Here is a 27,755-nt window from a genome sequence, read left to right as displayed (position 1 = left end):
CTGCTTGTCTTCTGATGGGTGGGGCTGGGTTCCCTCCTTGCTGGTTGTTTGGCCTGAGGCGACCCAACACTGGAGCCTACCCGGGCTCTTTGGTGGGGCTAATGGCAGGCTCTGGGTGGGTGCACACCAAGGAGTACTTCCCAGAACTTCTGCTGCCAGTGTCCTTGTCCTAATGGTGGACAGAGCCACCCCCCTGCCTCTGCAGGAGACCCTCCAACACCAGCAGGTAGGTCTGGTTCAGTCTCCTATGGGGTCACTGCTCCTTTCCGTGGGTCCCGACGCACACACTACTTTGTGTGTGCCCTCCAAGGGTGAAGTCTCTGTTTCCCCCAGTCCTGTTGAAGTCCTGCAATCAAATCCCACTAGGCTTCGAAGTCTGATTCTCTAGGAATTCCTCCTCCCTTGCCAGATGCGCCCAGGTTTGGAAGCCTGAAGTGAGGCTCAGAACCTTCACTCCAGTGGGTGGACTTCTGTGGTATAATGTTCTCCAGTTTATGAATCACCCACCCAGCAGTTATGGGATTTGATTTTGTTGTGATTGCGCCCCTCCTACTGTCTCACCGTGGCTTCTCCTTTGTCTTTGGATGTGGGGTGTCTTTTTTGGTGAGTTCCAGTGTCTTCCTGTCGATGATTGTTCAGCAGTTAGTTGTGCTTCTGGTGTTCTCACAAGAGGGAGTGAGCGTACATCCTTCTACTCCACCACCTTGAACCAATCTCTTCCAAAGCCCCATCTTTGGTAGAGAGGTAGATTTCCAATTTTTTATGTTTAATAATTATTTATTAAAATTTGTAATTAAGTGTCACCTTGAGGAATTATGTAGCATTCATCACTATAATCCTAAATTGATCCAGAAGAAAAATACTTAACACTTATTTTCTGAAGGAATAATTTTTATGTAAATATTTACATTTGAGAAAACCAAGGCAGAATGATTCATAAAAGAGTTTCAAACATAAAGTTATATCACATTTGGATAAAATTCTGTGTGGAAAGTGGAATAGAAATATAAGTGCAGAGAGAAAATGGGAGTATGTAAAATATCAACCAGTTAAAGAAGGGCTTGTTTGTATATGTTTTTTAATTAATGATATGGGTGTCAAATTATATGGCATTTAAATAGATTCAATTTAAAATAGAGACTGACAGTTTTATTTTTAAACGTCCATTTTACAATTGGATGGAAGTAACATAATTTGTAGTTAATTAATCTGGGGTTAGAACTTTAGCTGTCAAGGTTAAAATACACGAATGAAAAAATACAGCTTCTCAAAATTCTTGCGGGTGTCACTGGAGCAGGAAGTGTGAAGGCCTCTGGCTTAGGTGTCACTCTGTCGCATTCAGACGTGCATGGCTGGAGCCAGGGGGAGCAGGGCACACACTCCCGAGCCCTAGGAACCAGTTAGGGCGCAGACTGTGGACATGCACATGCAGACCTGCATCTTATAACTTGTGCATATTTCTGCCTTGCAGGGTGTAGTGCAGGACATGCAAAGGCGGGGTGGTCTGGTTCACTGTTTGCATACATGAAGGTGGGAGGACAGTCCTGGCTTGTCCTAGGGGACCTTCACTGTGATTCCAGCACAGGCATTGTGGAAGCAAGAGCAGGAAGCCGTGGTCGCAACTTACCATTTGCAGCCAAATGTTGGTGGTCAACACTTGGTTCTTCTCATCCTTTAAAGGAAAAAAAAAAAAGTCAAAAATATGGTTTATATGATTTACATAAGAAGAAATGATACCCTTATTCATGTACCAATCTGATGGTTGGGACGGTTGGCGTGTGTGGAAAATAGAATTCATGGAGCACTTCCAAATATACTCCAGCATTTCCCCAGAGCACAGCTTTTCTATTTATGCTGAAGTAATACACATTCATTACAGAGCTCTTACAAAAGATGGAAAACTATAGAGAAGAAAATTAAAACCCTGCAACCCCACCATCCCGAGATGATACCTGCTAATCGTTTATCTTATTTTTCCTTACACATTATTTATCATTTGTATACTTAAAAAATAAGACTGGGTGCAGATTCCAATCTTTTAAAGTCAAGTTTATTAGCAGAATGGATAGAGTTTTAAGCAAATTGAAATATTTTAGGCTTCCCTCCCCCGGGAGAGGGAGTCCCCGCCCCACCCCATGACAGCTGCGGCACCTGTGCTAACAGTGCTGCGTGGGCTCCATTTCTCCCTAAACCCCAAGTGTCTGCCTGCCTTTCCTCCCATCCTCCATCAGCCTGGCAGCACCCAGGCCCTCGACACACACCTGCAGGGTACATCCTGTCTAGGTGAGCAAACTAGGGTCAGAAAGGTGGTTCCTTTATGAAGGAACCATTCACACTTGGATCTGAGTCAACAGCCCCTCTTTCCACATTTCCAAACTGAGAGTGGGTTCCAAGCTGGGCGCCAAAGTCTGCATTTTTTTCAGGAAGCTCCGGAGAGCAGATTGACCTTGGCTTTGCCCCTGCACTGGGCACCCAAAGAAGATGCTAGTCAACATGGGGCCTTTCCATCCGGGATGCAACCGGTTTTTTAGCATGGCTGGAAAAGCCCAAAAAGGCCTAGCAAAAGCCACGGTGCACACGGAGACAAACAAGCCCATTTCATGCAATAGTTCTGCTGAGAATGCTGTTCACTATTTCGTGTTCAATTCCCACCTAAAACACTCTGTAAATTAGCAATTTTCACCCTCTCCAGGAGAAAGTACTTATTATTGCTGAGATACCCAGAGGCTGAGGCCATAAGCCCCTCCAGCAGGAACTACCTGGCCTGGCTCCCTGATGGCAGTCACAAAAACAGACCAGTGGCAGAAAGAACACCATCTACTGGGGCATGGTCTCCGGGCAGGGACACAAATGAGAAATGGATGCTGCTTCTCCTTCAAATACAAATGTGTTGAATGCGTAAGAAGCTGGCAGAGATTCTTTGATGCATCAATGCCCCTGTCCCAGTAGCTCACCCTGGGTGCCTCTGAGAGGTGAGAGTTGGAGGCAGGAAGGTGGGAGTAAATCTCACAGAGAGGATCAGGCTGCCTAGGGAAAGACAGGGGACCAAGTCCCAAGGGTCCCAGGCCAGGGGCTGTGTCCAGAAGAAGCTGAGAATTCTGTACAAGAAAAATACATCCCCTTTTTCAAAATAACACATGCCAGGGGTTTTGGCAGAAAAAGCTGCGGAGCTAACCTCTCTCCATCCTCTGTGCAGAGATAACAGTCGCTGACAGAGCCATGCATCTGAATTGCAAGAGGGCTCTAGTTCCAGTCCAATCTCCAGTACTATTTGAAAGCACTGATAAACTCTTATAGGACATATGTCCCTTGCCTCAACTTATTAAGGAGTTGTTTTTAATCGACTTAAAAATTAGCCAGTGTTCCATTCACGTGGCTTTCTTTTAATTGCATCCATGTCTTTATCTTCTGAGAGAAAGGCTTCTGTGGTTTGGGAGCTCAATTACGACCAATCTAATTAAAAGGCTTTCTTCTTTCCAACATGTTAGCTGAAACCTCATTAGAGGGAAATGAGATTTCTGTGTTGTGTGGCAGCATGGGACTGAGCAGGCATTTCAAACTGTAATCAACGCAAAGCAGCAGCCAGCCTCCAACGGAAGGAGCAGCAATGCAGGTGGGGGAGCCTCCACGGAGATGCGGGAAAACCCTGCAGGACCAGCAGAGCAGAGAGGCTACTGTCTGTGTTCCCAAGGTGGGCCCGTCACACCACCCCCATCCCAGGGCCACCCACTGGCTGAGTCTCAGCTCTCAGTCTGCATGGTGACAAGGCGTCCCACCTCCTTCCCACCCCCTTGTGAAGTATGTTCTTCCCCCCAAAGACTGAATGTCTGTGTTGCCCAAATTTCCTATGTTGAAACCTACCCTGCGTGGGGATGGTATTAGGAGATGGGGCCTTTGGAAGGTGTTTAGGTCATGAGGGTGGGTTCACCCTCATGACCAGGATTATTGTCCTTAATAAAGGGACCCCAGAGGGCTCCCTCACCCCTTCTGCCATGTGAAGACCCAGTCAGAAAACAGCCATCTATGAACCAGCAAGCAGGCTCTCACCAGACATCAAAGCTGCAGGTACCTTGATACTGTACTCCCCAGCCTTCAGAATTGTGAGAAATAAATGTGTGTCATTAAGCCACTCAGTCTATGGTACTTTGGTTACAGCAGCCGAGCTGATGGAAGGCAGGGCCCTCACAGGGTCTGAACTCTGCTCAGTTCCAGACAGGCTCTCTGCCCTCCGCCAGCTGTACTGTTCAAATAATCCAGTCTCAAGTCCTTAGGGCAGCACACAGCTCTTTCTACAACCCACAGTCCAGCCAAGTGTTCATTTGCTCATTCATTCATTCACTCATTTGACAAATATTTCTGGAGCACTTCCTGTTTGGGGCATTATGCCAGCCTGACATGCACAGTGGAACTGAACAGACACGGTCCCTGAGCTCATGGAATGTAAAATATGGGTGGAGGGTGGGATAACACAATTCGACAATGACACACCTATAATTACAAATGGTGACAAGACACAGAGGACAGGAACAGAGCCCCTTCAGAGGATGACAGGAAGAAGGACTTCACCAGAGTGATGGGGATGAGATCCTGAGGAAAAGACATCACCTTTACTTCCTATGACCCTGCAACACCAAAGCCACGACCCCTCACGCCCACTGTGTGCACCCCTACCCTTCTAGATCTTGCTCCCCACTCAACCCCCAAGTGCCTGCCCTGCCCCATGCCCTCCTCCTTCCTCCTGCACAAGCCCAGGGGCTCCGGGAGGGAGCCAGCAACCTGGGCAGACCTGTGGCCTCAGACAGCAAAGTGCAATTCAACCCAAGGAGGAACCTTCCTGCCAATTGTCCAGCTGCTTTAGAAGGGACCTAACATGTATCCACAAGGATAACAAGTTAGCTGAACATTATTTAATGCTTAATAAATCTATTTTCCATTTAAAAAAAGAGGGGACCTATCGACCAGTTCCTGAGTTGTAAGCACAGAGGATGGCCACCCTTCTGGTCCACCCCTGGGCTGGACCCTGAGGGCGAAGCCAGGTGACCAGGGCCTGCAAGGTCTGCAGAGCCAGATCCCACACACCCAGTGCCCCTGCCACAGCTTCCCAGCCTCGTCCCCGCCACCCTGCCACCCACGGTGCCCTGCTTCTTGATGGAGTCTTCGCCTCTGCATTCAACTGCATGGCCTCAGGGGCTGCACATCCTACACACTGAAGTCAGGTGGAAATCAATTCTCACTCCGGGAGGGAGCTCTCTCCTCTCTCACCCCGTCCTCCTCCACTGACACCCCGGTCACCAACCCCTATACTGCTCTCGCACTTGTGTGAAATCAGGAACCAGCCACTGATGCTGAACTCAGCAGTCACGTCTGGCACAGGCTGGAGGCACACGGGTCCAACACTGGGACTCTTGGGAGGGAGAGGGGGATGAGGCTTCCAAACCCTGACCCCAGACCCTGGCCCAGGGGCTCTAAAACATAAGCAGGTACAACCCCCTGGGAACAAACAGCACAGGATCCGGGCATGGGTTCCAGTGATTCCAGACCCTCAGCAGCCACCTGCCCATCACAGCCCTGACCCAACCTGGCAGGACAGCACACAGGAGCAGAGCCCCCCACACTGGCTGCCAGAAAACCCCCTGGGCTCCTATCAGGCACTCAGTGTCTGTGGTTTCAGTGTCCTCTTCTCAGAAACAGGGAGACAATAGCTGCCCCCACTACCTCCCAGTGTAGGAGGGACGAGGGTAGAGTCACACAGGCTGTAAAATATGACTCGGCTCTAGTGTGTCGCTGTGTGGTTGCTCTCTCTCTCTCTCTCTCTCTCTCTCACACACACACACACACACACACACACACACACACACACACACGGCTCCCTCACAAGACCCAGGCTCCTTGCTGACCCTGGGATCTCACAGGAGGACACAGGACCCCTGAGTGCCATGGAATCACACAGACCAGTGCACAGAACACCCCCAAAGCCAACCCTTTCTTTGTTTTTCAAACTGAGCACTTCAGAATATATTCAGCCTCAAAAATGAAGGAAATCCCGCTATCTGCGACAGTGTGGATGAACCTGGAGCACATTACGTTAAGTGAAAGAAACCAGACACGGAAAGATCCTGCATGATTCCACTTGTATAAAGAATCTAAAATAATCCAACCCACAGAAGTACGGAGTAGAATGGTGGCTGCCAGGGGCCGGGTGGGAAATGAGAGGTATTAGTCCAAGGGTGCAAAGTTTCAGTTCTGCAAAATGAACAAGCCCCAGAGATCTGTGAGGCACAGAGCCTATAACTAATAATGCTGTAGCGTAGACTTAAACATTTGCTAAGAGGGTAGATCTTATGTTAGGTGTTCTTATCACAGAAATAATAATTATAATAAATAAAAAAGAGGGCAGGAGGAAACTTTGGGAGGTGATGGGTATGTTTATGGCATAGACTGTGGTGAGAATTTCACAATGTATGGTTATCTCCAAACTTGTCATATTGTGTACATTAAACACGTATAGCTTTTTGTATGTCAGTCATACCTCAATAAAGGGATTTTTAAAGTATACTTTAAGTAGCCATGCTTTTTAAAATCAATCTCCCGGAATAATCATGTGTCTGTTTTAGAGTACAACCATTCTGATGTGCTATCCTGCACACCTGCAGCAATTATTCTTCTGGAAGTTACAGCGTGACATTATTCAACATTATTTTGCAGAGCTCCCAATACTTTTCCTTTGCTTTTCTGTAAATGCTGAGAAAAAAAAATAGGTAACGATAGATCTGTGTCTCAATTCTTGTTTGCAGAAAAAGTTGCTAGATAACATAAATTTTTATTTATGTAGTATTCTGCAGTTTTTTTTAACAAGGATCACTTCTTTTAGCTAATTTAATCTTTACATTAACCATATTTTTGTCCTGTTTTTACAGAAAAATAAATTGAGAGGCTGTGATTTTCCCTGAGTCAGCGAGATATTAGGGCTGAGAGAAGACTCATATCCAGCATAAGAAATAAATGCCTAAAAGTCAATAAGAAAAAGGCAGACAATCCAACAGAAAAATGGGCAAAAGGTGAACCAACCCATGATTTTCACTACAGAGGATAACAGTAAATGATATTTGAAAATAACACAGCTAAACCTTAAATAGAGTTTGCAGTCTTCTGAATGTGATACACACACACACACACACACACACACACTTTTTTTTCAAACTCATTACAGTCTTGTGACAACCACACAGCGAAGTCAGTACTATTATTATTCTCATCTCATAGCTCAACACCAGTGTTTCAGCCGCCAGGTGACTCTGCTCCCAATGTCCTAAGGAAACACTTTGGTGATGGTCACAGAAAATGATTCCCTTTGGCATCTGTACAGCACAGACATTCTCAAACTACAGGCTGGGAACCTCTGAGTTTCTGAGATGCTTCCAGAGGATCAGTGAAGCCACACCTTTTTCACAATCATGAGAAGTTATTAGCCTATTTTACCCTCATTTACTCATGAACGGTTGGTAGAGCTTTGCAGAGACCATGTGACATACGATGCAGCAGGCTGACCGCAGAAGTGGATCAGAGAATCCAGCTGTCTTCTATGAAGCTGGGCATTAAGGAGATTTGCAAAAATATAAAACAGTGCTACTCTTCTCACTAAATGTGTTTTTCCTGGGAAAATATAGTTATTTTTCTTAAAGTATTAGTTATGGTAAGAAGGCACGGGGTTATTATTTCGAATGAATTCATGGACTTGAAAATGTTTTCTTAGTTTTTATTTCAAACATGGTAATAAATATTGATAGATGTAACCCATGTAAAAAAAACTTGGTGGGGGGGACAGGGATCTGCAACAACTTTTATGAGAGTAGAGGGGTCCGGAAGCTTAGAAGTTTGAGAGCCACTGGTGCAGGCTTGGTGTTCCTAAGACAAGGCGTTCCTGGTTCTTGGAACCAGGGGCCCGGCCCCATCTCTGTTCTCATTTGGGGGCTGCTCAGTGTCTGTGTTTTGGAAGTACAGTGTGAAAAGTCTGCCCCAGCCTCCCCAGGGAGGGGCAAGGGGTTCGAGAGTGCACTTTTTACTAGGACTGAAAGGGCTTCTTTCCACTTCGGTTAGAGGAAGAGCCTCCCTGTCTCCCCCAGGAGGACCCAAATCTGGAAGAATGAAGCCTGGGGCATGGATCATGAGAGCAGAACCAGAGAAGAGACTCTATCTTGAGTCAGCAGGGCTGGAAAGTGGAGGAAGGGTGGAGGGGCCGGGGGATTATGGATGTAGGAGAGAGGGGGAAAGAGGTGGACACCAGTCACACTGGTAAACCAACACTCAAGCTTCATCTGAACTCTCTGGACAGGAACAATAAATTTCCCTTTATTATGAAGCCATCATCCTGATTGAATCAGTGTCTAAGCATCCCCTTCACAAACACAGCACACATAACAAGTTATCTCTGGCAGGACTCAAGGTAAGCAACTGCACGCAGAGCTGGACTCTACAAATGCCTGGGTCACGGAAACCAGTGATGGAGCTTCAGCATCAGGCTTCTCCAACAAACTCTCTTGGGAACCTGGCTGTGGAAAGTCCCATCAAAACGAGGTCCTCTGAAGACAGGAGCTAGTGATAGGGGATCTCAACACAACCCTCAGTGTGGAACTGGTGCCAAGGTGGGTTCAAAAGGTCGAAGGGAAGGGAAAGGGATGAGATACATGAAAGAAGGCAGGAGCTGGAAGTGAAAGCAGTAATGTTTTCTTTTTTTGTTATTTGACATTTATAAGATTTCTACAAGCAATGTAGATTAATTGGTTTAATAAATTAAGCAAAAATAAAGATCACATAAAAGGAAAGAATATATATGAAAAAAATTATCACCATTATAGCACAGAAAATTAAAAACTATGAGTAGACACACCCTCATAAGGCATGGGCAAGATGAAAAAATTGGAATGACAGATTCACAAACATAGTTTGGCAATGAATGAATGAATGAATACATAAATAATTTAAAATGCAAGGAAGAAAGGAAGGCAAGCAGATAAACACAACTAAAATACAAAATATAATCTGGAAAAAAGCCCAATTAAGACAAGCATGCTTCCCATGAATTCTTTCTACTGTATAACTCAATAAAGCCTTGGATCAAATTAAACATGATTTCAAATATGAGATTATAAAATACCGAATGAAATAAAAGGGAGACTGCAGAGCTAAACAAATAAACTGAGAACCAAAACAATACGGTTACATGGCTAATAACTTAGAGCCAGAAAGGAACAAAACAGACCCAGCTGAAAACCGAGTTACTGGCATGAAGGCAAGGCATGAGATAACCACAGTATGTAGAGGAAAAACACAAAGAGATTAAGTCAATTAGGGACGTGGACACAGAAGTGCCACAAGGAGGGCACAACTTGAGCTGAAATGGAGAACATGCACGTGGGAAACAGAAAGTGTCCTGGGACCATGCACAGGAGACACACTTCTGGTTCTAGCAAAACAGTAAAATCCATGACCTGAACACTGTCCTGCCACCAAACACCTAGAAATGCTGGAGAAAATCACAGAAATACCTTCTTAAATGCAAATGGAAGCTCAAAAAAATGGAAGAGAAATCTTCAAAAACAAAGAAACTGAAAAGAACACTGTCAGGGGCACTGGTGGTGCAGTGAATAAGAATCTGCCTGCCAGTGCAGGGGACACGGGTTCGATCCCTGGTCCAGGAAGATCCCACATGCCACAGAGCAACTAAGCCTATGAGCCACAACTACTGAGCCTGTGCTCTAGGGCCTGCAAGCTACAACTACTGAGCCCACGTGCCACAACTACTGAAGCCCACGTGCCTAGAGCCCATGCTCCACAACAAGAGAAGGCACTGCAATAAGCAGCCCGCTCACCACAGTGAAGAGTAGCCCCCACTCGCCGCAACTAGAGAAAGCCCACGGGCAGCAAAGAAGACACAACACAGCCAAAATTAAATAAATAAATAAATAACCTTTAAAAAAATAAAATAAAAAAGCTTCAGAAGGAGAAAATTTAAAGAAATAATGACTGAAATTTCCAGAATTGCTGAACTAACCCTCAGTTTAAGGAAGCTCAACAAGTTACTCAAGAAGATAAATATGACTCAAAAACAAATCAAAGTTTAATCATTTTTTTCAGCTCCTATATGTAAAGAGCTTACAATTAAGCTCTTATAGCAAGAAAAAAAAAACCTGAACATACTGAAAATCAGTGACTTTGGTTGGACCCATGAGAGCTTGATGTTGCAGTGTAAAGTGCCACACTGAAATCTGAAAACAGGCGAATTCACAGAGCCATAGACAAGATCTGCTTACCTGGGGCAGAGGCTACTAGAGCCATAAACTTGCAGTAACACCCACATGGTCATTTTGATGAGTCTCTGTTTGCTGAGGATAAACTTGAGTGAGAATAAGAAACCTCCAGGGAGCCACAACCTTGGGGACACCCTACACTCTCATGGATTTCATCTCCAGGAGCCCCACCAAGTTCTCAAGGTAAATATGCAAGAAAGATCCCCTTGTAACTCTGGCACAGGAATGGAAGGAGTAACTCTTAGGAAACAGGCCATCCAAAGCCTTCTCCATAGCAAAGGCTACTCTCCAACCTTTCCAGAGCTTGATCTCCACCATTCCTCCCACACCAGTGCCCTGGAGCCTTTCTATCCCATGCGAAGGAGGGGACGAAAGCCATCACAGGAGCGAAACACTTGTAAAGGCCACAGCCCAGGAGCACAGACAGGCCCACTGAAAGGCTGAGGTTTAACCCTAACACTACAGAACCTACAGAACACTTCCCCTCCCCCACATCATCCCACCACACTAACACTCCAGAATAAGGGCAGTGGGAACCACTGAAAAAGCTGCAGACTCCCTCTGAGGAGGGGTACTGAGCGAAGACCAAAATCAAGAGGGGAGACAAAAACAGACACTAGAAGAATCTGAAACCTCTGGCACAGAAAGCTACAGCAAACATTACAGCCCAACTACTAGCCAAACTAACATAAATTCTCACATTAAAGGTGTATTTATTTCAATTTCTATTACCTTATAGGATATTTCTGATTTATAACAGAACACTACAAGGCAACTAAAAGACAAGAAAAAAAGTATGAAGAGACAAAGCAAGCATCAGAAAAAGACTGTAATATGACACAGATGTTGAAATTATCAAACACTAAATTTAAGATAATATGATCAATATGTTAAAGGGCTCTAAAGGAGAAATAAACAACATGCAAGAACAGATGGGTAGGGGGAACCTTCAAGACGGCAGAGGAGTAAGAAGTGGAGATCATCTTCTTCCCCACAAATATATCAAAAATACATCTACATGTGGAACAACTCCTACAGAACACCTACTGAACGCTGGCAGAAGACCTCAGACTTCCCAAAAGGCAAGAAACTCCCTGTGTACCTGGGTAGGGCAAAAGAAAAAAGGAAAAACAGAGACAAAAGAATATGGACAGGACCTGCACCTCTAGGAGGGAGCTGTGAAGGAGGAAAAGTTTCCACACACTAGGAAGCCCCTTCACTGGCAGAAAATATGCTTGAAAATATGTCATAGAAACTTTTGAAACTGAAATGCAAAAAAGGAAAAAGAATGAAAAAAATAGACCATCCAATAATTCTGGGATGATTTCAAAATGTATAACTCTATATAGTTGTGTTACCAAAATAAAAAGGAGCAGAGCAGATGAATAATTGAAGTAATAATGGCTGAGAACTTTCCAAAATTAATGACAGACACAAATCACATATCCCGGAAAGTGAGGGAACACCAAGCAGGATAAATATCTAGAAAAATAGACATGGACCTAATACCTATCACAGAAATAAAATCAAAATGGATCATAAGACTAAATGTAAAACTAGAAGAAAACATAGGATAACGTATGTGTGATCTGAGGCTTGGTGATGAGTTTTTGGATCCAATGCCAAAGGGACAATGATCCATGCAAAAAATAAAGTAATTAAAATTGCTAGGTTGGATTTTATTAAACTTAAAAGCTGCTCTGTGAAAGACAGTTACCAGAATGAAAAAACAAACCACAGACTGGGAGATGGTTTCTCAAAATAACATCTCTGATAAAGGACTTGGATCTGAAATACTGGAAGAAAAGTCAACATGAAGAAAACAAACAACCTAACTAAAAAAGAGGCAAAAGATGTGAACAGACACCTGAACAACAAAGATACACAGATGGTAAAAAAGCATACAAAAAGATGCTCAACACGTCATTAAGGAATTACAAATTACAACAGTGAGATACTGCCACACACCTATTAGAATGATTAATATCTAAAAAACTGACAATACCAATTGCTGAGAGGATGTGGAGCAGTAAGAACTCTCATTTACTGCCGGTGGGAATGCAAAATGGTGTGCCAGTCTGGAAGACGGTTTGGCAGTTTCTCATAAAACTAAACATAGTATCACCAGACTATCCGATAAATGCACTCCTAGATATTTACTCAATGGTTTGAAAATTTTTATCCACACAAAAGCCTTCAAGTTAATGTTTATGGCCAGTTTATTCATAACTGCCAAAACCTGGAAGCAACCAAGATGTCCTACAGTAGATGAATGGATAAACTGCGTTACATCCCTATAATGAACTACTACTATTCAGGGATAAAATGAAATAAGCTATCAAACCACGAAACATAGAGATAAACCTTAAACATATACTGCTAAGTGAAAGAAGCCCGGCTGAAAAGGCAACATACCGTATGATTTCAATTATAAGACACTGCAAAACTAGGGATGGTAAACAGATGGATCAGTTGTGCTGTGTGTGAGGTTATAAGGATGAATAGATGGAGCACAGGGGAATTTTAGAGCAGGGAAACAATTTTGTATGATATTGCAATAGTGAACACAAGACATAAAGCATTTGTCAAAACCCATATAACTGTAGAGCACAAAGAGTAAACCTTAATGTATGCAAATTTAAAAGAAAATCATTTAGGAAGTCAGAGGATCCAGGATGGAATGCAAAATGTGAGAAATGGATCTAAATACATCACAGAAGTATGAACCTCCCTGACGGAGTTGGAGGAAAAGGGTGCTGACCTAAGTAAATTCCCAAATAAGGGAGTCTGTAAGGCACCGTACACTAGCACTGCACTCTAGACGATGAAGCTGTTCTCCACAGAGGTCTGGCCTAACAATTCTAAAACCACTGCATGTATACTGGAATTGAACAATTATGTAAATGGGTGGAAGATCGTGGGAGTCAGATTTCTCACCACTGGGGTGGGAGGAGGTTAGAATTACCTATATGGTAATGGATTAGAGTTGGAGACATAAGGCAAAATTCACATTTAGCTTAATATAGATTCCAGTGTTATATATAGAAATACCATAGATGTGTGCATATACATGCATTAGTATACATACTGTATTCATATACCTGTCCCTTACTCCGTCAATTTAGAGGGCCTAGAAACATGCCCCAGGAGCAATGAACATACACACCAAGCACCGAGGTTTTGTTTCCTAATCATTCTCCAGTAAAAAGAATCAGGTGTCCTTCAGAAACAGCTGACTCCAGGTGTTGGGCAGGAAATAAGCAAGATGACCTGGAGCATCTTTGAGTGCCAGGAAGTAAGAAAGTGGTCAAAAAATAAATACATAAATTCACAATGATGAGGGTACATCAAAGGGTCACAGGAACAAACAAAACAAGTACCCAGGTGGCCAAAGCTGGAACAATTTGAGAAACAAAATCCATAAAGTAGTATTGAAGTATAACCAGAGTATAAGATAAATATCCATGAGTCCACACTGCCATAAATAAATAATTGAATAAATAAAAGGGAGAAAACAGACAAATCTCTCATGCAGAGGAACTCCAAATAATTTATGTAGATACTCCACTTTTTAAGGAGATGGAGCTTACCTCCCCACTACTTAAATGTGGGCTACACAGAGTGACTTCCTTGCAAAAACTACAGTATAGACGGGCGGGGGGGAAAAAGTAACTGTACAGTGGAGAGGCCTGACCTACCTAAAGTCATAAGATGAAGGTCAACATCAACAATGACAAATCACACTGACGATATATGCCCTTGATATGACAGGATGAGGATGGTACTTTTAGCTCTGTGGTCCTCCTCCCCAAAACATACTACCTCAGTCTAACTATGAGGAAAACATCCAACAAATCCCAACGGAGGGACATTCTACAAAATGCCTGACCAGCACTCTTCAAAACTGTCAAAGTCATCAAAAACAAGGAAAGTCTGAGAAACTGTCACAACCAAGAGGAGCCTAAAGAGATGACTAAATGGAATGTGGTACCTGGATGGGATCCTGGGACAGAAAAATGACAATAAGTAAAAAATCAAGAAAATCCTAATAAAGCATGGACTTGAGTTAAAATAATCTATCAATATATGTTCATTAATTATAATAAAAGGTAGCATACAAATGTACGATGATAATAACCAGGGAAACTGGGTGTGGGGTAAATGAGTAAATCTCTGCAAATTTTCCCTAAATCTAAAACTGTCCTAAAATAAAATATGTATTTAAAAAACCAAATCTACTAAGTGAAGTTAGAAAGAGAAAGACAAATACCATATGGTATCACTTATATCTGGAATCTAAAATAGGATACAAATGAACTTATTTACAAAGCAGAAACAGACTCACAGACAGAAAACAAACTTATGGTTATCAAAGGGGATAGCAGGGATGGGGGATAAATTGGGAAATTGGGGTTAACAGATACAAACTACTATATATAAAATAGATAACAAGGACCTACCGTATAGCACAGGGAACTATATTCAATATCCTGTAATAAACCATAATGGAAAGGAATATGAAAAAGAATATATATTTATAACAATCACTTTGCTGTACAGGAGAAATTAACACAACACAACCCCATAAATCAACTATACTTCAATAAAATAAAATTAAAAAAAATAAAGTCCTCCCCTTGTCAAATCAGGACAGGGTCACCTCGGAAACCTGTTGGGCTAAGAGTACTGCCCAAACAATACACATCAACAAAGAGAAAGCACCTACCATGTCCTCTCTCAGATTCCTAGCTCACACCATTTATCACAAGGGCTCTAAGAGGCCCTGGAGAATCTGACTAAGCCTGTGCTTCCCAAACGGGTTTATAGAATCCTTTTTTTCTGTAAAATCTATAAATAACGAGTCCCCTATGGATCTTTAGACTCTATCTTTTAGAGACTTGTAGGAAGCTAATAAATTACTGGTGCCCAGAAATAATTTGGCAATTCACCAACAATTAATCACCATAGAGTTCTAACACTCAGAAAGGAAAATTCGACACCTCTACCGTCCCCAGCCCCAAAGTCCATTTCCCATCTAATCCAGAGCATATCTGGATTCCTATTTTACAGGGAACAATGAGGAGCTAAATAACACAAATTCAGACTATTCACAGACCTCTTTGCTTCTGAGAAGTACAATGAAGTGACTCAGGCCATAAAGCACATGACACCAATTACCAAGAAAAATGTTCCTATCACCAAATCAGGAAGGGAATTACTTCAGGAACTTTTTCATAATTCAGGTGATTAAATAGTTTACATAAAGTTCTCAAGTCATTCCTTTGGTTAAGTGTGAGCCACTTAACATGTCACGGACAATATTTCATTATAAACTCTGGCAGGGCTGGGAGACAGGAAGAAAGTATGCAATGTAGGGGATGCCTGCGCTTATATCTACACAACAGCTACAGCTGAATTTCTATCCCACAACCCCCCATCTCCTCACCCCAGACTACAGACGATCACAGTCTCACTTGTAGATCAAAATTAATCTGCACCTACTTTTATATTCATTATCATCTAGAACAACCACCAGTTTCTGTTCAGTTTAATGAAGTAATGCATTTGACCTAACCTGGATTCCATAGATACAGGTTATTAGAGAGGCTTAGGTTATGAAATAAGGAGAGATTCCTGGGGAAGGAAGTACCCTCTTGACATCTTATAATCTAGTTCAAGAACTTTCATGGAGTACCAGAATGAGTCATTCTCTAACCTCTTCTTACCTGCCCTTACCTTACCTTCCCTAACCTTCCCTGACTAACCTCATGCCATAAGTCTCACCTACCCCTCTGCCCTCAGGAGGAGCTTCCCAAAGTCCTACCTATTTAAACAGAGATTTTAAATAAGACCCAGAGTCTCATAACAAAATAAGTATGGTGTTTAGGTTCCTACTGAAAATCACTTACCAGAAAAAGAGCCAGGAAGGTCTAAAACTGAATTAAAAAAAAAAAAGACAATCAATGGATGTCAACAAGATGACGACCAAGAGACGTTAGAATTATCGATAGATATTTGAAAGCAGACATCAAAAAATGCTCCAAATAGCAATTGCAAACATAATAGAAATAAATGAAAAAATAGGAAGTCTCAGCAGAGAAATAGAAGATATACAGGAGAATCAAATGGAAATTTTAGAACTGAAAAACAAAATAACCTAAATAACTGAATGGAGGGACTCAACAGCAGAATGGTCAAAGAATGAGTGAACTGGGAGATAGAACAATAGAAATTACCCAGTTTGAAAAACAGAGAAAAAAACTAAAAAATGAACATAGCTTCAGGGACCTATGGGACTAAAATAAAATATCTAACAATTGTATAATTGGAGTCTTGGATGAAAAAGGAGGTGAAACTAAAAAAGTACATGAAGAAATAATGGCTGACACTTCCCAAATTTGATAAGAGACACAATCTATAGATTCAAGAAGTGAGCAAACCCCAAAGAAGATAAATCTAAAGAAATCCCTACCAAAAAAAAAAAAAAAAAGAAATCCCTACCAAGATACATCAGAGTCAAACTTCCAGAAGCTAAAAACAATGAAAACACCTTTGAAACAGCAAGAGAAAGACAATACCTTATCTATAGGGCAAAAGCAATTCAAACGGTAGTGTATTTACATCTTGGAATCTAAAGAGTAACTCCTGTAGAGACATATAGTCAGATCTTTTTTTGTAACCCATTCTGTCAATCTCTGTCTTTCAATTGGAATGTTTAACTATTTAAATTTAATGTAATTTCTGATAAAAGGAGGACTTATGTTCACATTTTGCTATTTGTTTCAATGTCTTATGTGGCTCCCTCTACCTGAATCCCTCTCTTATTGCCTTCTGATGTGTTAAATCAAAACCTTCCAGGTCTTCCCTGGTGGCGCAGTGGTTGAGAGTCCGCCTGCCGATGCAGGGGACACGGGTTCGTGCCCTGGTCTGGGAAGATCCCACATGCCGCGGAGCGGCTGGGCCCATGAGCCATGGCCGCTGAGCCTGTGCGAGGCCACAACAGTGAGAGGCCCGTGTACTGCAAAAAAAAAAAAAAAAAAACCTTCTAGACTACCGTTTTAATCTCCTTGTCATTTCATTTACCACATATTTTTTGAGCTATTTTTCCTGGGGATTACAATTAACAATTTATTACAATCCTGTTTGGATTGATATTAACTTAAATAAATATTACACAAAAACTCTGCTGCTCTATAGTTCTGCTTTCTCGCCCCTCTTTCTTTATACCACACAAACTTTATATATGGTATGCACATCAACACGTATTTATAGTTATTGCTTTACTGGGTTGTCTTTCAAGTCAAATAGGAAGAAAAAAATGATAAACAAAACAAAGATTTATACTGTCTTTTATATTTACCTAAGTAGTTACCTTACTGGTGCTCTTTATTTATTATTCATGTGGATACAAGTTACTGTCTACTGACCTTTCATTTCACCTAAAGGATTCCCTTTAGTATTTCTTGTACAGTAAGTTTACTAGCAAGAGTTATCTCAGCTTTTTTTTACTTTATTTTTTAGAGCAGTTTTAGATTCACGGCAAAACTGAAGGGAAGGTACAGCGATTTACCTGCCCCCCCACGCACAGCCTCCCTCATTATCAACACCGCCCCCCCCCCCACCTAAGTGCTAGAATTATTACAACCGATGAAACTACATAGACACATCATTACCAACCAAAGTCCATAGTTTACGTTATGGTTCATTCCTGGCGTTGTATATTCTATGAGTTTGGACAAATGTATAATGACACATATCTATCATTTAAGTATCATTCAGAGTAGTTTCACTGCCCTAAAAAGTCTCTGTGCTCTGCCTATTCATCACTCCCTCCCCTGACTCTTGGAAACCACTGATATTCTTATTATCTCTACAGTTTTGCCTTTTCCAGAAAGTCATATGGTTGGAATCATTCAGTATGAAGACTTTTCAGATTGACGTTTCACTTAGTAATATGTATGTAAGGTTCCTATGCCTTTTCATGGCTTAATGGCTCATTTCTGTTTGGTGATGAATAACATTCCAGTGACTGGATGTACCACAACCTATTCATGGACTGAAGGACATTTTGGTTGTTTCCAAATTTTGGCAGTAATACTAAATGAGGCTGCTTTAAACACCTGTGTGCAAGTTTTTGTATGAACATAAGTTTTCAATTCTTTTGAGTTAATGCCAAGGAGTGGGATTGCTGGATGTTATGGTAAGAGTATGTTTAGTTCCATAAGAAATCACCAAACTGTCTTCCAGAGTGGTTGTATCATTTTGCATTCCCACCAGCAATGAATGAGAGTTCCTGTTGGCGCATCCTTGCCAGTATTTGGTGTTGTAGGTGTTCTGGATTTTGGCCATTTTCATAGGTGTTATTGGTATCTCACTGTTGTTTTAATTTGCATTTACCTGATGACATATGACGTGAATTCTCTCAGAGTTTTAAAATTTGAGAATGCAGTTGTCCTTTGATATCCAGGGGAACTGGTTCTAGGACCACCCTCAGATACCAAAATCCAAAGATGCTCAAGTCCCTTATAAAAAATGGTGTAGTATTTGCATATAACCTACATACATCTGCCCAGATACTTTAATTCATCGCTAGATTACTTATAATATCTAATATAACATAAATGCTATGCAGATGGTTGTAAATACAATGTAAATGCTATATAAATAGTTTCCAGCATGTAGAAAATTCAAGTTTTGCTTTTTGGAACTCCCTGAAATTTTATTTCAGATTTTCAATCTCATTTTCAACCTGAGGTTTTCAATCTGAGATTTTCAATCTGAGGATGGTTGAATCTGCAGACGTGAAACCCACAGATACAGAAGGCTGACTGTGTATTAATTCATCCTTCATTTTTAAAAGGTAGTTTTGCTAGATATAGAATTCTTGGTTGAAAGTCTTTTCTTTCAGCATTTTGAATATGTCATCCCACTGCCTTCTATCCTTCATTGCTTCTGTTCACAGATCAGCTGTTAATCTGATTGAGGATTCTTTGAATGGGATGAGTCAGTTCTCCCCTACTATTTTCAAGATTCTCTCTGTATTTGTCTTCCAACAGTTTAATTATGAGCATCTGTATGTGGATCTCTTCGAGTTTATCCTACTTGTAGTTCACTGAGCACTTTGGACGTGTAGGTTAATGTTTTTCATCAAATTTGGTAAGTTTCCAACCATTATATCTTCAAATATTCTTTCTTCACCTTTCTTTCCACTCCGTCTAGAACTCCCATTTTGCATTTGTTGGTGTCTAACAGGTCTTTGAGATTTCTTTGTCTTCATTCTTTTTTTTTAAGTTCTTCAGACTGGATAATCCCATTGATTGATCAAGTTCCCAGTTTCATTCTTCCACCTTCTCAAATCTGCTGTTGAAACACTCTAGTGAGTTTTCCTTTCAGTTCTTGGAATTTTCTATGCCAGAATATATATCTTTTTTTATAATTTATATCTCATTATTGATATTCTGTATTTGATGAGACATCATTCTTGAACTTTCCTTTGGTTCTTTATAGATGATCTCCTTTAATTCATTGAAAAGATATAAAATAGCTGATTTAAAGTGTTTGTCTAATAAGTCCAATGTGTGGGCTTCCTCAGGATAGTTTCTATTGTTTATTTCTGTGTATGGATCAAACTCTTTTTTCATTGCATGTGTTATATATTTTTGCTGAAAATGGACATTTATAATAATATAACATGACAACTCTGGAAATCATATTCTCTCTCCACCCAGGTTTGATTTTGTTGTTGTTTATTTATGCAGTCATTTTTCTGAATTAATTCTGTAAAGTGTATTCTTTGTTGTGTGTGGCCACTGAAGTCTCTGTTTGATTAGCTTAGTTTTCAGATAATGATGGAATGAGCAGAAATTTCCTTAAATGCCTGGAACCAACAAGGCTCCCAGTCTTTGTCAATGGGATCTTCTGTGTGTGCTGGGGCACATCCTCAGCACTCAGCCAGGCAGTTGACTACATTGCTTTAGCATTTACTTCCTGCTTGTGTGCGGCCTCAAGGTCAATCAGAGATGAGAAGTGAGGGTCTTCTCAGGTCTTTTCCTGAACATGTGCATAGTCTACACATGCTTTCTGGAGATTTTTTCAAAGTCGCTATGGGCATCTAATTCCCCAACTTTTCCTTTTAATCTTTTTTCCCCAAGTGTCATCCATTGCCTCAGGCAGCTCCAAGCTTAATCAATTACTTTTCAAAATGGAAAAGTAAATTTTCAACACAAAAAACATACAGCACAATAGCAAATATATATACATCACCAATTAAAAAGTGGGCAGAGGTCTAAATACACACTTTTCCAAAGAAGACATAGAGATGGCCAACAGGTACATGAAAAGGTGCCATCACTAATCATCAGGGAAATGGAAATCAAAACCACAATAAGATATCACATCATACCTGTTAGAATGGCTATCATCAAAAAAGCAAGAAATAGCAAGTACTGGCAAGGATGAACAAAAGGGAGCTCTTGTACACAGTTGGTAGGAATGTAAATTGGTACAGCCACTATGGAAAACAGTATGGAGATTATTCAAAAAACTAAAAATAGAACTACCATTTCAAATTCCACTTCTGGGTATTTATCCAAAGAAAACAAAAACACTAACTCAAAGATATATGCATCCCCATGTTCACTGTAGCATTGTTTATAACAGCCAAGATATGGAAGCAACTGAACTATCCATTGATGGATGAATGAGTAAAGAAATTGTGATATGTATATTTCACTATATATATACATATATCAATCATAAAAAAGAATGAAATCTTACCATTTGTGACAATGTGGATGAACCTCAACGGCATTATGCTAAGTGAAATAAGTCAGATACAGAAAGACAAATACTGTGTATGATCTCTCTTACTTGTGGAATCCAAAAAAAACAAAACAAAAACCTGATAGGGAGAGTGGGAGGTGGAAGAAATGGGTGAAGGGGGTCAAAAGTTAAAGAGAAAAAAGAGAAAACAGAAAAATTATGGTCACACAGAAGAAATATGGAAATGGGAGACAGAGTGGGAAAAAAATTCAACAGATGCTCCCAGGAAAAGCTTTATGGACTGGATTAGGTCTGTTAAAGACAGCCTTGCAAGTGGAGTTTTCTAATGATGCACCAGACAGATCAAAGAAAACTCTTCTCTGGCAATGAGTTCTTTTCCCTGTGGTGGCTGGTACCCTGGATGGAATAGAGGGCAAGTTACAAAGCTCACTGTTCTTACCAAAGGTCAGCTAATTTTCTTGAATTAATGTTCCCCTGGATTTCTGCATACGTTTGGTAAATTTCCGAAGTTTTGGAAAAGTTTGTTTGGGAAATTTTTGACAAAAGTTTTCTCCTTGATTTTGTGAAGGAGAGAATTTCCAGGGGTCCTTACCCCACCATTTTCACTTCCATCCCTCAAGCAGTCATATTTGACAAAGCTTTTCATGGGGTTCTGGTACAGAGTCCTGGTTAAGAATCACCATTCAGAGGATTCCTATTAAAAATGTGATTTGGGCATAAGCATACATCCTCTTCTTCCCAAAATTCAAAAAAAATGTGTGACAAAGAAATGTGCTAAGGAATAATTTCAAACTTACCAAAACAAGCGTGAAAGGAGACAACATAAACAACTTGGAATCTGAAAAGTAAATGGACAAGAAATGATGACTGACAGAGTCTTCCAAGTGCAGATCTAAGTCCACGTGGAGGAGACTGAGATGAAGCCCAGAACAGCTCACAAGTTGGAGGGAGCAGGTTACCATGAAAGCAGAAGTGCAGATGAGGTTAAAACAGGAGGGCTGACATCAAGTCTTTATAAGAATCATTCAAATGCCCCAATATACTCATATGCACAAGTGGCAGCTGCTCCTCCCTGCCTGGCAGGATATTAGAATCTTACTCTCTGGAGAAGACAGACCAGAGGATTCTGTACACCAGACACAGGCAGAGCTACAACGGAAGTAACACACTACAAACAGAGGTGGGGTTAAGAATACCCAACTCCTCCAGCCCCTGTCTCCTCTTGGCTCTCAGACCTCCAATTGCCAGGCTCAGGCTGCCCCAGTGGCAAACTAGAAAAATTTTCTCTGGGCAAACCGATCAGCCTAAAAGAAAAGATCTAATCATACTAAGGTCTCCAAAATAATACTGATACCTTCCCAGCCAGATCATGCTATAGTGAAGCCCACACTACCACTCTCTCTGAGACCCTCATGGACATGGACACACACACACACACACGCACACACACACACACAGCTCCAATCAAGGGATCACCTAGCATTATGAGAAAGCCTCTAATATAAAAAACAAGAAACAGACAACAGGGAGCAAATGAAAACTTCCAAAACTTAAAAAAAATATATAACTTCAGAAGTTATTTCCCAAATTTTGCCAGCTAGAGTTTTTATTGAAATTCTCTTTTGTAAACACGGTTGATTAGATTATTGGCCACATTATTGGGCTCCATTTCCAGCACTGCCTCCTCTCACTGAAGGTTGAGCTGAAAGTTCCAGCCCTCTCACCTCCTCTAGGGTTTTTTTGATGAAAGCATCCATCCTGAAGCTATTCAGGATAACCCATCATAAGTTACCTTACTAGCATAATGAAGACATGCCTATCAGGAAATTCCAAGCATTTCTGAAGCTTTGTGTTATGTCAGGAACTTGGGACAAAGGAAAAAAACATATATATATAATATTTTACAGTTTTTTTATATTTTATTATACCACAACTCAAGCAGAGAATTCCTGTTGCTTTTCTCCAGGTATATCCTTTTCAGGGACCCACGTGATTTCCTTTCAAGATGTATGTCCTCATTCCGGTGGATGGTGTCCATCAGGAGCAGTCTGAGAAAGGGAGCATAGAAGAATATGTTTTCCAGGTTTTACGTGGCTTTATTTTTGTCCCTTCTACTTGATGATTAGTTTGGTTGGGGATAAGCTAAAGAATTCTTTCCTTGGAATTTTGTTGTTTCTTTGTCTTCTACCTTCCAATGTTCCAATTTCCAAGAACTCTGTTTTGCACTCTGACTGTTCCTTTTTGGTAGTATCTGCGTCCTGATACACCTTGTTCTTTTCACATTGATGCAACTGCTTCTCTTACATTTCTGAAGTTATTTTTTTTAAGTTTTGGAAGTTTTCATCAGCTCCCTGTACTGTCTGCTTCTTCAAAGCCCTTTTATTCCTTGCTTATATTTTTGACTCTGTTCGTTTATATTAGCTCTTGGGAGAGCTTCCTGGCTGGAAGGGTGGCACCATATACCAGGAGGGTGGCACAAACCAGCTCCTGTTCTCCGAGACCTCCTCAACCTTGCCCTACATACTCTTCACCTGGCTGCTCATTTGCATCCTTCATAATAAAATGATCATTGTAAGCACAACATTTTCCTGAGTTGTGTGAGTCAGTCTAGTGAATTATCAAAACCTGGGATTTAGGGAAGTCCCAAATTTGCAGTCAGCCAGACAGACGTGCAGACAGCCTGAAGACCCCACTTGCAGCTGGTGTCTGAAGCAAGAGCACCTCGTTGGGAATCATGCCCTTTACTTCGTGGGGTTTGATGCCAACACAGAGTAGTCAGGGTCAGAATTGGACTGAACTGTAAGATACCAGTTGGTGTCAGAGATTTGTTGACAGAACCCGATAGTGAAGGAAAATACCAGTTCAACGTTTGCCAATTTAGTTACAAGCACGAAGACAAATGCTTCTAAAGATAAGGTCACTAAAAATGTGGATGATACAGAACCACATGTGTCTGAACCAAGGAGAGCAACTTACACTTCTACTTGAAAGTTTAGGGATGAAACAATGATTGTTATATGAAAAATTCAACAACTAGGAAAAGACAATAGCATTAACCCTGAAGAAAAATAAAAAGTAATACTACAAGATAAATGCAATCATAGCCCACTACTTGGCTCATGTGAACAGTGATTCCATAACAATTTTAATATATACACTGTAAATTAATTTAACCAAAAATGATAATATAACTTCATTGGGAGGATAAGGAATGAAAAAAGGAAGTATATTACTTATCTGGTGGGGGGGGGGTGAAAGGACAACTAAATCCTCACCTTCAGTATTGGGAAGTCCTTAGATATTGACCACAACTCTAAACCAAAAAGCAGTAGTTGTTATAAGCATTTTATTTAGAGACACAGATGCAAATCTCAAAGAAACACCCAGAGCTGGAATCAGATGCTTCTGGAAAATGTAAACAGAGAGAGAGGTATAAATAGGTCTTGTATAACTATTTCAGTGTTTAATCTATGTGCAAGAATCATATTAACAAAAATACAATTTTTTTAAAAAGTATCACTACCCACAACAGCACTGTGATGTTATCACAGGAAGCAGTATAATTTAAGGGGCAGAACCCAAGAGGTGCGGTGGGGTTCCTGAGCTCACACAATTACGGAGGGTTGGATCCAGTTTGAAACTCTGTTCTTATGATTCCAAATCTTGTGTTTCTCTCTCAATCTTCCTAGTAGCAACCTGTCAATAAGTAAAGTGTTTTGACATCACAGGAGCAAAAAAGATTAATTCTGATTGGCAGGGATTGGGAAATCTCTTTATAGAAAGTACCCTTTAAACTAGTCTTTGAGCCATCTCAGGCTGCTCCCTGCCGGCAGGGAAAGTGCCTGGACCATATTCCTCCCTCTTCTCCTGCCACTACCTGACTTCCTGTCTGGGGTCGGGGAAGGATGGAGCTCCTGCAGCCCACCCACCGCATGATCCTGATGTGGGGGTCTGGCAAGCTCTCAACAGTCTGTAAACCATCTACAATTTCTCAGCACCTGGTGGCCCCACTATTAACAGCTCCCATAAACTGCACCAATGTGGGTGTGCAATCAACAGAATAAGGTGAATAACAGTACATTTGACAGGGCTCACTGCAGTGTTACCAAACTCACTGTCTGTGTGTATGTCTGTCTGTCTACATATTTTTGCCTTTCTGAGTACTTTTAAGTCCTTCTCTTGAAAGTGGCACACATCTGGAACTTTTTAAAAGTGAACCTGGGGCTGCTGGTTTCCCATTTCACAAGAGAGTGGTTATGGATGAGACTGGGCTTGTTCTGTCATGTGCTGCTGTTTTCCCACGGTGTTTCGTTGTACTTCTTAAAACCATTTCTAAATGTTATTGGAATGTTCAAGTTTCTTTGTTCCAGTTTCCCCTCAAGATTTCAAAATGTTAGAACATCTTTCTGCTCGTATAGTGGTTATTTAAAAATTTTGAAAACATATACTTTCATTTATATATATACAGAGAGAGAGAGAGAGAAATACACATATTTGGGTTACAGATTGCTATTAACATTTCAGGGATGGTTGTTGTTTGACACAATTAAGCTTGATGGAAATTTTTTTCTGACCTCTGACTAGTTTTTTTTACACCCCACTTACTTTGGTTAGGGTTTGTTTTGGTTTTTGCATAACTGGAATGCATTACCTAGCAATGCTTTCAGATAATCTGTGGGTGGTAAAATGTGGATGGATCCTTGCGTATTTGAAAATTTTGTTTATTTTTCTACTTGGCTTTGTAGAAATTTGGGGATAATTATCAATTTCTGACATTATAGCCTACTGTCTTCTCAAAACCCAGTTTGGCAATTATTCTTTGGCAAATGATTTCCCTCTGTTCTGGATGAATTTAAGATTTTTTTTTCTTATCCTTGGGGCGCTGAAATTGAAGTGCTCAGTGGGTCTTTTACATCCAAGTTTTCATGTCTTCCTTGAACTGTAGAAGCTTCTTTAAAAAGATCATTTATATTTTTACTTCCCATTTGCTCAGTTATCTCTTTCTGAGATACTTACTAGGCTCAGGTCAGAATTTTTTCCAATGCCTGCTGTCAATCCGTGGTTTCCAAATAGTTTCCCATTGACAGGCTTCTTGATAAAAGTAGATTCAGGTCTGGAGTGGGAGGTAGAAGAAAGCCTTGGGACACCTCATTTTATTTTGTTCTAGAAAGTAGAGCAGCTATCAAGGATCATAATGACCCTACCAAAAGGACAGGAGTCACCTTGATAATCTGAGCATAAGAAACAAAAATAACTGGAAGGAAATAAGACACATGAAATACCCCCCAAAATTATTCAAAATAATAATAAAATCTCATTGGTCATCTATTTGGCTATCTTGAATATTGTATAACATATTTAAAAATTAAAAAACAAACAAAAATATCCCCAAACAAAAAATATGAAGAATGCCTGGGTTCAAGTCCCAAAATCTTCTCTGCCTATAAAAGAACGGTCCTAATAATATAACACCTCATTCATATGATCAAAGAAGAGACAAAAATTAGGTGTGTGAAAGTGTCTGAAAACTTTAAATTTACACGCATAGAAATGATGCCATTTTAGGGCGCTTTTCAAATACAGACACTGATATACACCTAAAAATCTACCTATTAGCAGGGGAGACAGGCCCTGAATACCCCCCAGCCCAGGTCTGAGGCAGGAGATGGATGGGCTCCAGGCTAGGCATTTACAACTGGCCTCCTATTTACATTTCTTCGGGACAGAAAAAAGTGGGCTTCAGGCCAGATACTTAAAATTAGCCTCCTGTTTGCATTTCCTGAGACAGCAGATAGGTGGGCTCCAGGTTAGATATTTACAACCAGCCTCCTGTTTGCTCTCCGAAATGAAAGTAACACGAGAAACAGGGTAGCTAGCCAGGCTTTATCTCCTGCAGACACCTTAAGATAACAGTCATGGCAGACACACAGGGGCTAAATCTTGTTTGAGTAAAGGATCAATAGGTCATATATTTCCCTTCCTTGGAGCAAAGGAGACACTACACATGGGCAGAAAGGCTCCTTGGGGTCAAACAGGAAGGAGGCACCACCCCATAATATGTGATGCTAAGGCAGCAGTGTCACAGGCCTCTGGGCTGGAATCCATCTGGGAAAAAGGTTTCAAACGCATGTTGGGGAGGGCCCTAGGGCAGGTCAAGTGTGGAAAAAGAAACCAGATAATTGGCCAAAGGTAAACAAGGACCCGAAGAACTGCCCTATATGAATGATTTAACCACCTCTTCACAGTGCTCCTCCTCAGCTCCTCCTCATTAAGGAGGACGCCCACACCCTTTCTCTCTCTCTGCCTTGCTCCTATCTTCACTAAACAAACTGTTTCTCTGTGTGCTCTCCCATTGTGCTGTGTCTCTACTAATAAACTTTGTAGCTGTTTTTACAGTTTTTGCCTCCCTGAGAAATGCATTTTTCACTGGGGGCAAGAGCCAGGGAAAAAAATAGCTTCTAACCTCTAGCCCTTGCTGGTCTGGTGGCTAGGATTCCTGGTTTTCATCCAGGCTACCCAGGTTCAATTCCTGGGCAGGGAACTAAGATCTCACTTCACACCACCGCTCAATGCTGCCTCTCCGAGATCAGGTCGACACCCACCACCCTTTCCAGATTTCCTACAACGATGAAGATAAACTCAGAAAGAGTCTCATTTTCCTCCAAA

At 41.2% G+C, this 27,755-nt stretch overlaps 1 protein-coding gene across 1 annotated transcript in view; it reads right to left on the bottom strand.

Annotated features, from left to right (window-relative positions):
- CHRNA7 (cholinergic receptor nicotinic alpha 7 subunit) overlaps positions 1-27,755 on the bottom strand; it is a 122,246-nt gene that overhangs the window by 74,776 nt on the left and 19,715 nt on the right. The window contains exon 3 of the mRNA XM_029238334.1: positions 1,628-1,672. Coding sequence (XP_029094167.1) covers positions 1,628-1,672 — 45 coding nt within the window. The remainder of the gene's footprint in view (positions 1-1,627; positions 1,673-27,755) is intronic.

The sequence above is a fragment of the Monodon monoceros genome, unplaced genomic scaffold (genome assembly GCF_005190385.1).
Source record: "Monodon monoceros isolate NGI ecotype Baffin Bay Population unplaced genomic scaffold, NGI_Narwhal_1 Super_Scaffold_21, whole genome shotgun sequence".
NCBI lineage: Eukaryota > Metazoa > Chordata > Mammalia > Artiodactyla > Monodontidae > Monodon > Monodon monoceros.
This window is presented reverse-complemented; position numbering and strand designations above follow the sequence as displayed.